Genomic DNA, 12,480 nt, shown 5'->3' on the forward strand with positions numbered 1-12,480 from the left:
TGATATTAAAGTGGAATTTCATTCTCCCAATCAACCTTCGTTATTTTTAATCCTCATGCTTCTAGCATTAGTAAATACAGTGGCGGCTGGTGCTCAAAATTTTTGGGGGGGCGCAAACGAGAAAAAAAATATAAAAAAATTGCAGCCTCACTGTGCCCATCAAATGCAGCCACTGTGCCATCAATTATCACCACTGTGCCATGCCATCAATTTGTCACTATGCCATGCCATCAAACGCAGCCACTGTGCCATGCCATCAAACGCAGCCACTGTGCCAATCAATTGTCACCACTGTGCCAATTGTCGCCACTGTGCCCTTTAATTGTCGCCACTGGGCCCATTGTTGCCACTGTGCATGTCACTGTGCCCTTTAATTGTCGCCACTGGGCCCATTGTTGCCACTGTGCATGTCACTGTGCCCTTTAATTGTCGCCACTGTGCCCTTTGTCGCCACTGTGCCCTGTAAAATGCATTTACCTTACTCCTTCCACGTCCCTCGATGTCTTCTCCCGCCTTGGTGACGCTGACGCTGGAGTCCCGCGATCGGTCCCCGGAGCTGAAGAACGGGGAGAGCTGTGTGTAAACAAACCTTCCCCGTTCTTCACTGTGGCGCCGTCATTGATCGTGTGTTCCCTGATATAGGGAAACACGATTAATGATGTCACACGTCCAGCCCCACCCCCCCCTACAGTTAGAAACACATATGAGGTCACACTTAAACACATATATATCCTCTGCTCTCTACACATATATATATGAGGTCACACTTAACCCCTTCAGCGCCCCCTAGTGTTTAACTCCCAAACTGCAATTGTCATTTTCACAGTAAACAGTGCATTTTTATAGCATTTTTTCTGTGAAAAACACAATTGTCCCAAAAATGTGTCAAAATTGTCTGAAGTGTCCGCCATAATGTCGCAGTCGCGAAAAAAATCGCTGATCGTCGCCATCAGTAGTAAAAAAAAAGAAAAATTATTAATAAAAATGCAATAAAACTATCCCCTATTTTGTAAACGCTATAAATTTTGCGCAAACCAATCGAATAACACTTATTGCGATTTTTTTTTTTTTACCAAAAATAGGTAGAAGAATACGTATCGGCCTAAACTGAGAAAAAAAAAGTTGTTTTAAATATTTTGGGGGATATTTATTATAGCAAAAAGGAAAAAAATATAGATTTTTTTTTCAAAATTGTCGCTCTATTTTTATTTATAGCGCATAAAATAAAAATCGCAGAGGTGATCAAATACCACCAAAAGAAAGCTCTACTTGTGGGGGAAAAAAGGACGCCAATTTTGTTTGGGAGCCACGTCGCACGACCGCGCAATTGTCAGTTAAAGCGACCCAGTGCCGAATCGCAAAAAGTGGCCCGGTCATTGACAAAATGGTCCGGGCTGAAGTGGTTAAACAGCCCCGAGGGCTTTCAAACTGGAACGGTGCGCTAGCAGGATGGTAAAAAAACAGTCCTGCTAGCCGCATCTTTCTGGAAACTGATCCATTTTACTGTTTTTCATCTACTATAGCTGGTTGTGTAGCGCCGTCTAGTGGCTTGATGTATAAATGGTCCCTTCACTTATGCATTCCGCCACTTTGCATAAATGAATATTAATCAAAATGTATGATTGTACCAATGCCCAGCCATGCGGTTACATGACCATCACGGATATATATTCTTTCTTAGCATTGTTGCGGTACTTACTAATGTCCAAATTATTTTTTGTTTTATTTTTTATCAGATTCATCAATGGATGCCGGGGGTGAATATTCTACCATCGATGTAAATGAAAACAATGGAAGGTCCGTTTTTTTGGGGGGTTTTTGTTTTTTCCCAATAAAATACATTTATGTTTTTGGTTGTAACATGACAAAATGTGGAAAATTTCAAGGGGTATGAATACTTTTTCAAGGCGCTGTAAAGCGAGCCAATGCAGTAAGGAGGACCCAATGCTGCCATGTGGTAAGTACCCAACGCAGCAATGCAATAAGATCCGATGCTGCCATGCGACCAGTGGTGCAATCAGGGCCGCCATCAGGGAGGGTACAGGCATATTTTTTTTTTTAAAAAAGGGGGGCCCTGTGCCCTTTAATAATAATAATAATTATATATAAAAAAAATTATAATATATATAGATATAGATATATATATATATATATATATATATATATATATATATATATATATAGATAGATAGATAGATAGATAGATAGATAGATAGATAGATAGATAGATAGATAGATAGATATAGATATAGATATAATTTAGATATAAAAAAATATATATATTTATATAATATATATATATATATATATATATATATATATATATATATATATATATATAATTTATATTTTTATATATATACAGGGAGTGCAGAATTATTAGGCAAGTTGTATTTTTGAGGATTCATTTTATTATTGAACAACAACCATGTTCTCAATGAACCCAAAAAACTCATTAATATCAAAGCTGAATATTTTTGGAAGTAGTTTTTAGTTTGTTTTTAGTTTTAGCTATTTTAGGGGGATATCTGTCTGTGCAGGTGACTATTACTGTGCATAATTATTAGGCAACTTAACAAAAAAAAATATATACCCATTTCAATTATTTATTTTTACCAGTGAAACCAATATAACATCTCAACATTCACAAATATACATTTCTGACATTCAAAAACAAAACAAAAACAAATCAGTGACCAATATAGCCACCTTTCTTTGCAAGGACACTCAAAAGCCTGCCATCCATGGATTCTGTCAGTGTTTTGATCTGTTCACCATCAACATTGCAATGTGCAGCAGCAACCACAGCCTCCCAGACACTGTTCAGAGAGGTGTACTGTTTTCCCTCCTTGTAAATCTCACATTTGATGATGGACCACAGGTTCTCAATGGGGTTCAGATCAGGTGAACAAGGAGGCCATGTCATTAGTTTTTCTTCTTTTATACCCTTTCTTGCCAGCCACGCTGTGGAGTACTTGGACGCGTGTGATGGAGCATTGTCCTGCATGAAAATCATGTTTTTCTTGAAGGATGCAGACTTCTTCCTGTACCACTGCTTGAAGAAGGTGTCTTCCAGAAACTGGCAGTAGGACTGGGAGTTGAGCTTGACTCCATCCTCAACCCGAAAAGGCCCCACAAGCTCATCTTTGATGATACCAGCCCAAACCAGTACTCCACCTCCACCTTGCTGGCGTCTGAGTCGGACTGGAGCTCTCTGCCCTTTACCAATCCAGCCACGGGCTCTTCCATCTGGCCCATCAAGACTCACTCTCATTTCATCAGTCCATAAAACCTTAGAAAAATCAGTCTTGAGATATTTCTTGGCCCAGTCTTGACGTTTCAGCTTGTGTGTCTTGTTCAGTGGTGGTCGTCTTTCAGCCTTTCTTACCTTGGCCATGTCTCTGAGTATTGCACACCTTGTGCTTTTGGGCACTCCAGTGATGTTGCAGCTCTGAAATATGGCCAAACTGGTGGCAAGTGGCATCTTGGCAGCTGCACGCAGGGCCGGATTAACAATGGGGCTGATGGAGCTGCAGCTCCAGGCCCCTTTCTCAAGATAGGCCCATTTGCCCAAAAAAAAAAAAAAAAAAAAAATTTTTTTTTTTTTTTTTTTTAAGAATTTTTTTTTTCTAAGATCGAATTTGGGGGGTTGTAGCTCGATGACCAGAGGTCACAGAAACCCCACATTTGGGGGTAGGCATGGGAAGAGCTACCCCACAACTGGTTAAAATATGGGACGGCTATCATTTATGGTTCTGGAGATACGGGCCTGCTTGCACAGCCTGTCAGAAGCTACATTCAGAGCAGCCAATATAAATACAAGCTGACACATTGCAGCAGACTGATAGGATCACAGTGCTTATAATAATTATTTGTATATTACTCATGGTAATTAACCCCTTGCCACCCAGGCCAATTCTGACACTTCTCTACTACATGTAAAAATCATCATTTGTTTTTTGCTAGAAAATTACTCTATGGTGGTCTTTGCACTTTTTATGTTGCAGGGTACAGAGCTGCACGATTCTGGCTAAAATGAGAATTGCAATTTTTTTGCTTAGAAGATAGATCACGATTCTCTCACGATTGTTGCGGCGTAACATCATCTTTCACATTAAAACAAAAAAAAAATGAGCTAACTTCACTGTTTTGTTTTTATGGTTTTTATTATTCATTGAAGTGGGCAAATGCAGTGTGACATAACATATTGCAGCAATAGCCATTGTATTCCCAAGAGTCTCTGCTAAAATATATATAATGTTTGGCGGTTCCAAGTAATTTTCTAGCAAATAATATTGCTTTCTAACTTAAGAAACAAGTGTTGGACTTTAAGTGGTTAAATTTAGTTACAATGTTAGTTAGTTACAATGTCTCATTTTGTTTACAAACTTTGCAGACTGCCCAGATGTTTTCTTTACACACAGAAGTGTATCCCTTTGATCTAAGAAGGAAGTGTCAGTTACAATGTTTCCTGTTAAAAACTTGGCAGACTGCCCAGATATTTTCTTTTGACAGCTGAAAGTCTCTCCACTTGTTATATGAAAGAATCGTCAAACTCTGCATTGAAGATCGTCAGGGGGGTTGAATCGAGATCACGATTTTTTTAACGATTAATTGTGCAGCTCTAGCACGGTATTTGCGCAGCAATTTTTCAAACATGTTTTTTTGGAAAAAAATGTTTCATTCATTAAAAAAACAGTTAGTTAGTTAAGTTAGCACAATTTATTTTGGTATCCTAAGCGATGCTTTACATTTTTTTAGGTTACATGTTTAGAGTTACAGAGGAGGTCTAGTACTAGAATTATTGTTCTCGCTCTAACGATTGTGGCGTATGTAACCTGTGTGTATCTGGCTCTGATACTACCAGTGCCTACCCAGCCACTGACTAGTATCTCTCCCCAGCCTGTCCCCCACACACCCTCTCACCTGCTGACCTGTGGATGGGGGAATCACTCCTGCAGTGTTATTGTGTTCTGCCAGTGCGTACAATGATCAGTGTTGCTAACTTTAGCTGGCAGCACTGATTGTTTTAAGAAAAAAAAACAGGCTGGTTGTACTCAAGTTGATTAATAGATTGACTTGTGTAAAACCAGCTAGCCCATACATAGATTGACTATGGCTGGTCTCTGCATAATTGGCGTAATTTCAATCCATGTATGACCCGCTTAACCACTACTCAGTCCCTAAATATCCTTCCACTCCTGTACATAGTGCTCACTGTCATACTCTCCACACTCCTCTCCTGTACATAGTGCCCACTGTCATACTCTCCACACTTCTCTCCTATACATAGTACCCACTGTCATACCCTACACACTCCTCTCCTGTACAAAGTGCCCACTGTCATACCCTCCACACTCCTCTCCTATACATAGCACCCACTGTCATACCCTTCACACCCCTCTCCTGTACATAGTGCCTGCTGTCATACACTTCTCTCCTGTACTTAGTGCCCACTGTCGCACCCTCCACACTCCTCTCCTGTACATACTGCTCACTGTCATACCCTCCACACTCCTCTCCTATACATAGTGCCCACTGTCATACCCTCCACACTCCTCTCCTATACATAGTGTTCACTGTCATACCCTCCACACTCCTCTCCTATACATAGAGCCCACTATCATACCGTCTACATTCCTCTCCTGTACATACTGCCCACTGTCATACCCTCCACACTCCTCTCCTGTACATACTGCCCCATCATACCCTCCACACTTCTCTCTGGTACGTACTACCCTCTGTCATACCCCCTCACTCTTCCTGTACATACTGCCCATTGTCATACCCTTCACACTCTCCTGTACATATTGCTTTTTTCCGTACCCTTTGTACTCCTCTCCTGTACATAGTGCACACTGTTAGACCCTCCACATTCCTCTCCCTCACCTGCACATACTTCCCACTTATATACCGTCCATACTCCTCCCCTATGTCGCTTACCCACAAAAACAGTTCTTTAAAATTATACTGAATATCCTCAATGTTACCAGCTCTAGAATGGACACACTTTTGTTAGTTCAACTAAAGGAAATATCAGTTCTCATATTTGTTTTGCCCCATTATGCCCCATTATTAGTACTCATTTAATTTTGTGATTACTACTATGATGTATAGAGGAACATCGGGGATCTCAGCTACTCTAAATATAGCACTTATATAAAAAAGTGGCCCTGAAAATATTTTTTAAATGTTGGCAACTGTGCACTTAGGCACTGCCCAAGGGCCACCGTCCACCGGGTCAGTAGGGGGCCCCATAAGAGGCTCCTGGGATCCTGTGATAATAAAGCGGTAGTAAACTTTCCTGACATTACTACTTTTTAGAGGCCCTGGGGTAGGTTACGCCACAACGTACAAGTATGCACAGCATATTAGCACATTAGTGTACACTTCAATTTTCAGACTGAGCCCTCCAGTGCTGCGATGAATCAGGCGGGGCCTGGACGCTTCCATCTTCACCCGGTCTTCCTTCTGGGTTCTGTGCCTTTGGTCCCTCGCCTTGGCTGGGCTGCGTTCATGTCATTCCCACGCATTTATTTATTATTTATTACACCCCATTCACACCTCCACGACAAAACGCCCGACGCCGGCCGCTCGTGCCGCTGGAGGGGAGAATTCCCATTGCTGTCTATGAGATGGTTCACATCTCATAGACGCCGTACACCTGCGGCATGAAAAAAAGTCCCGGACCCTTTTTTTCAGGCGGCATTGGCGTTCGGCCATACAAAGCAATAGGAAGGATTTGTAAAAAAAAAGTTACACTATTCGCGGCAAAATACGCCGCGTACGCGGCGTTACTTGTCGCGGAGGTGTGAATGCAGCCTAAAAGGCCCCACCAAAATCCTCAGCACCAGGCCCATGATGTTCTTAATCTGGCCCTGGCTGCACGCTTGACTTTTCTCAGTTCATGGGCAGTTATTTTGCGCCTTGGTTTTTCCACACGCTTCTTGCGACCCTGTTGACTATTTTGAATGAAACGCTTGATTGTTCGATGATCACGCTTCAGAAGCTTTGCAATTTTAAGAGTGCTGCATCCCTCTGCAAGATATCTCACTATTTTTGACTTTTCTGAGCCTGTCAAGTCCTTCTTTTGACCCATTTTGCCAAAGGAAAGGAAGTTGCCTAATAATTATGCACACCTGATATAGGGTGTTGATGTCATTAGACCACACCCCTTCTCATTACAGAGATGCACATCACCTAATATGCTTAATTGGTAGTAGGCTTTCGAGCCTATACAGCTTGGAGTAATGGCCCGTACACACGATCCGAATATCGTAAGACGGATCGTACGACTTTTTTCCCTTAATAGTCGCAAGTAAAATGAAATGGGTTATTAAAGTCACGAAAATTCTCGTACGTCCGAAAAAAATAATCGGAAGTGATGTCATGTGTTGTAATGTATTTGTATTGTATTGTCGGACGACAACTGTACTGACTAAACGAAAATCGTACGATCTTACATCGGAAAATTTTCGTGCATGTCCGATCGAAAAATATCGGATGATCGGCTCTCGAAAGTAGTGTACACACGATCCGAAAATCGTACGATTCTTCATCGGCCATTAGACAACATGCATAAAGAGGATGATGTGGTCAAAATACTCATTTGCCTAATAATTCTGCACTCCCTGTATATATATATATATATATATATTTTTTTTTATTTTATTAAAGGGCTCAGAGGTCCCCAGGGCCCCATGTGGCAACCCCCCCCCTTTTTTTTTACTAAATGTTTTTTATTTTTTATTTTTTTTTATTAAAAGGCCCAGAGGTCCCCAGGGCCCCAGATGGCAACCCCCCCTTTTTTTATGTATTTTTTTATAAATAGTTTATTTTTTTCTTTATATATTTTTTTTATTTTTTTTTTTATTAAAGGGCCCAGAGGTTTCTTTTTTTCTTTTTATTAAAGGGCCCAGAGGTCCCCAGGGCCCCGGATGGCTACCCCCCTTTTTTTTTCTATAATTTATTATATAATTATATTTATATTATATAATTATTATATATATTATTATTATTTTTTTTCTAAAGGCCGCCCCACAGCTTCTCAATTTGCGGTAGCCCCCCCCCAGCTGTGTAAGGGGCCCCATAATTCCTGATGGCGGCCCTGGATGCGATGCAATTAGCCCCGGTATTGCAATTCGCGTTGTACCCCTTCAAATTCTGATACACGAGTCCCGACCGTTCCATTTCCAGAATGTGACCTCTCCTCTCCCGCTAAGCGAAGCTCCTTCGAAAATGAAGTTGAAACTCTTCTTTCTGACCGTTTTTTCCTTTTCCAGAGAGAATCAGGAGAAATCTTCATGGCGCTCATTATTCCAGAAAGGCAAAGAGCAGAAAGGAAAGACTGACGGCTCGCAGAATGAAGGGTAAAATTCTTGCCTATCGCCAGGGCCGATCCTAGGGTCACAGGCTCCTGGGTCCAGAAATATTTCCGGTGCCCTCACATGGGTGTGGTCATTTTACTAACTCCTCCCCTTTACAAATGTTTCTATGGCAATGACTCAACCACAGAAATGCTCCCCCCACGAAGTCTTCATTACCCCGGGATCCTTACATGATCTCTCAACAATTAACAAAATACAGGAAGAGAAGCAGAGTACTTTATTGGGACCTGGAGGGGGGCCTCTGTGATGGACACAGAGAGGGCTTCTGTTAGAGAGTCTGTTAGATGTTCGTTGCCCCCACCTCTGCAGGCGCCTGGGTGCAATGCACCCTGTGCACCCTGCCTAGGATCGGCCCTGCCTATCGCTACGTTGTACATGAATGGTGAAACACCAACACTCCATCATCACCATATGTTGGAAGGCAATGTGTTGATGATGAGGGAGGGGATGCACTACTAGTATTTACTGCTGTCTTCATTCTGGCTTCTAGGAGAGGAGAAGTGTCCGCGAAGAAGATCGCCAAAGAAGAGAAGATTTTCCGGGAGAAATTCAAGGTATGGGGGTGCGGGGGCAGGGTGGGGGGCAGGCGTATTATGAAATGAGTGGGCCCTAGGCATTGATTTAAAAAGCAAATTATGGGCGTGGCTTAAACTGCATGAAATATTGGGCATGGCTTAAATGGTGTATGGAGTGTATGGAGGTGAGTATTATGTGCAGGAGAGGAGCATGGTGTGTGTGGTGATGGGTAGAATGTGCAGTAGTTCTTTATTTTTATTAATTTAATTTTTTTTTTATAAAAAAAAATAAAAAAATCACCGCTTCTGGGAAAGGAGGTGGGAGGGGATTATGGGGCAGTGGACAGTGTCAATAGAGTAGTGGATGGTGTCAAACTCCTCCCACAAAGTTGGGAGCATGAAATTGTCCAAAATGTCTTGGTATGCCGACGCCTTAAAGCGGAGGTTCGGCCGAATTTTTTTATTTTTTTTATAAGCCAGCAGCTACAAATACGGCAGATGCTGACTTTTAAAAAATGGACACTTGCCTGTCCAGCGCGCCCGCGATGTCAGCAGCCGAGGCTGAGCAATCGCTCGGTCCTCTGCTGCTTCCGCCGCCATCCTCGGTGAGGGAATCGGGCAGTGAAGCCTTGCGGCTTCACTGCCAGATTCCCTACTGCGCATGCCCCTCGAGGATGCCCACATAGACCACCAGGGATGCCACCAGACCACCAGGGATACCCACCACCATGTATGCCACCCTAGACCACCAGGGATGCCAATCGGTGCCCACAATAGATGCCAATCAGTGCCCACAGTGGGCATTACTGTTTGGCACTGATTGGCATCCATCAGTACAATATATTACAGTACATCCGTGCCACCTATCAGTGCCCATCCGTGCCACCCATCCGTGTCGCCTATCAGTGCCCATCCGTGTCGCCTATCAGTGCCCATCCGTGTCGCCTATCAGTGCCCATCCGTGTCGCCTATCAGTGCCCATCCGTGTCGCCTATCAGTGCCCATCCGTGTGCATATCGGTGCCACCCATCAGTGCCTCATCAGTGCTGCATATTAGTGCCTATCATCAGTGCCCATCAATGCCACTTTATCAGTGCCACCTCATTGGTGCCACCTCATCCATGCCCATCAGTGCCGCCTTATCAGTGCCCATCAGTGAAGGAGAAAACGTACTTATTTACAAAGTTTTGTAACTGAAACAAAAAAAAATCTAAATTGTTGGTCTTTTTTAATTTTTTTAGCAGAAAATAAAAATCCCAGAGGTTATCAAACACCACCAAAAGAAAGCTCTATTTGTGGGAACATAATGATAAAAATGTAGTTTGGGTACAGTGTAGCATGACCGCGCAATTGTCATTCAAAGTGCGACAGTGCTGAAAGCTGAAAATTGGTCTGGGCAGGAAGGTGTATAAGTGCCCGGTATGGAAGTGGTTAAGAACAGGTTATTCTATTTCATTGGCTTTCTTCTTTTTCTCTCTCTGGTTTAGTATATCGGTGACATCAAGGTTTCAAGCCTTGCCACCATCACCGATTCGGCTCCTCTGAGCCCAAAAGACAAACTGGGGCTCCAAGTAAAGCGAGGAGAGACGATCGAAGTCATCGATGTCACCAACGAGGATCAGATCATCTGCCGCAACTATGAGGGCAAATGTGAGTTTCGTCTGTAAACCTTTTTATTTTTGGACGGTGGGGCGGAAAACAGAGCTGGGGACATAGGGCAAGGGGGGTCGTTTGCCCACCCTGAAATTGCCAGGGAGAGCCAGGAGCAGGGCCGAATTGGCCCTGGGGACGATTTAAGCGGTGACTGCAGCTCTCCCCTCTAGTTGTCCCTTTATTAAGAGTGCCTGTCCCTCTTCTGAAATCAAATCCATTTGTCCCTCATTCCGAAAGGTTCCTCTTTTAGACCTGAAATAAATATACTGTCAATATAGTGTAGTGTTTCAGTCAAGGGAAAGAGGTGCTGTGTAATGTAAAGGGGCCCAGAGGTGCAGTTGTGGAGAGGGGGGTACACAGTAGTGACAAAGAGATATTGAAAGATGCAGGGGGCACAGTGGGGTGTTTTTTACATTTTAACGTGGGGGGGCGCTTTTAACCCCTGCTAGCGATCGAAGAAAGGGTAAAATGCGTCTGTGTATCGCCGCTGCCAAAGCACCCCCATCTGAAAAAATTTCAGCGGATGCCGATGGCTGGGAACACAACCCCCTTTTTTTCTGAGGGGACAGAAAATTTACACCGTTATACAAGCTATACACTCACTACACAACATTGTAGCCAGGGCCGCCATCAGGGGGGTACAGGCAGTACACCTGTAAAAGGGGCCGATGGTCCACAGGGCCCCATAATATTATTTTTTTTAAATGTTTTTCTGTTTTTATTAAAGGGCAACCCCCCATTTTATTTATTTAATTATATATATATATATATATAATTATATTATTATTATTTTATATATTATATATTTTTTTTATTTTATATTTTATATATTTTTTTTATTTTATATATTTTATATTTACTTATTATATTATATACTATTATTATTATTATTATAATATTATTATTTAATTTTATTTATATATATATATATATATATATATATATATATATATATACATACATACATACATACATACATATATATATATATATATATATATATATATATATATATATATATATATATATATATATATATATATATATATATATATATATATATATATATATATATATATATATATATATATTTAAAAAAAGCATTCTATTAGAGGGCCCCAGATGGCAACCCCCCTTTTTATAAAATAAATATATATATATATATATATAATTAATATAAATAAATATTAAATATATATATTTATTATTATTATTATTATTATTATTATTATTTTTTTAAATAAATATATATATATATATATATATATATATATATATATATATTTTTATTATTAGAGGGCCCAGAAAGATCCCCGGATGGCTACCCCCCCTTTTTTTTTATTTTTTTATTTATCATTATATAATTATTTATTTTTTATTTTATTCTCAATTAATAGCAAAGTGTAATTTATTCAGTGTACTTACTTTTGGGAGACACTGGGTGTATGTTTTGGGGGTTAGGAGTCATTTTCTAGCAAAAAAAAATATTTGATTTAAATTTGTGAACTGAAAGTGCCAGAAAAGGCCTGGGTCTGCAAGTGGGTAATCTATTTAAAAAAACATATGGAGAAATTTATTTCTGCTCGCACAAATGTTTTGAAATAATAATGTTACATTGTTTTTTCCTGCTGAGCGTCTAAACTCTGCCTACATAGCAGCAGATCCCTCCACTGATGTGTCAGAGAGCAAGTCCCGGCTGTAAAATTGGCAGCTGGGAATTGCTGGGCAAGTTGGCAAGGTGGGGACTCCAAATCCTCGTTATTTATTGAACTTTGTAATCGTACTAGAGGACATTGTAGTATTAATATGCTTTTCTGAATATAGTAATCTATAAATGATATAATATGGAGACTAACGGTTGTGCTTCTTTCAGTTGGATACGTGCGGATTGAACATCTAAACTTTCAGTAAGTAGACAAATGATT

General features: G+C 40.9%; 1 protein-coding gene across 2 annotated transcripts in view; it reads left to right on the forward strand.

The window, feature by feature from the left end:
• The window catches only part of FYB2 (FYN binding protein 2), a 77,544-nt gene that overhangs the window by 61,272 nt on the left and 3,792 nt on the right, over positions 1-12,480 (forward strand). For both annotated transcript variants that reach the window (XM_040360853.1, XM_040360854.1), the window contains exons 18-22: positions 1,737-1,797; positions 8,283-8,369; positions 8,878-8,941; positions 10,390-10,552; positions 12,429-12,462. In XM_040360853.1, coding sequence (XP_040216787.1) covers positions 1,737-1,797; positions 8,283-8,369; positions 8,878-8,941; positions 10,390-10,552; positions 12,429-12,462 — 409 coding nt within the window. The remainder of the gene's footprint in view (positions 1-1,736; positions 1,798-8,282; positions 8,370-8,877; positions 8,942-10,389; positions 10,553-12,428; positions 12,463-12,480) is intronic.

Source organism: Rana temporaria, chromosome 7 (assembly GCF_905171775.1).
Source record: "Rana temporaria chromosome 7, aRanTem1.1, whole genome shotgun sequence".
In the NCBI taxonomy this organism is placed as follows: Eukaryota; Metazoa; Chordata; class Amphibia; order Anura; family Ranidae; genus Rana; species Rana temporaria.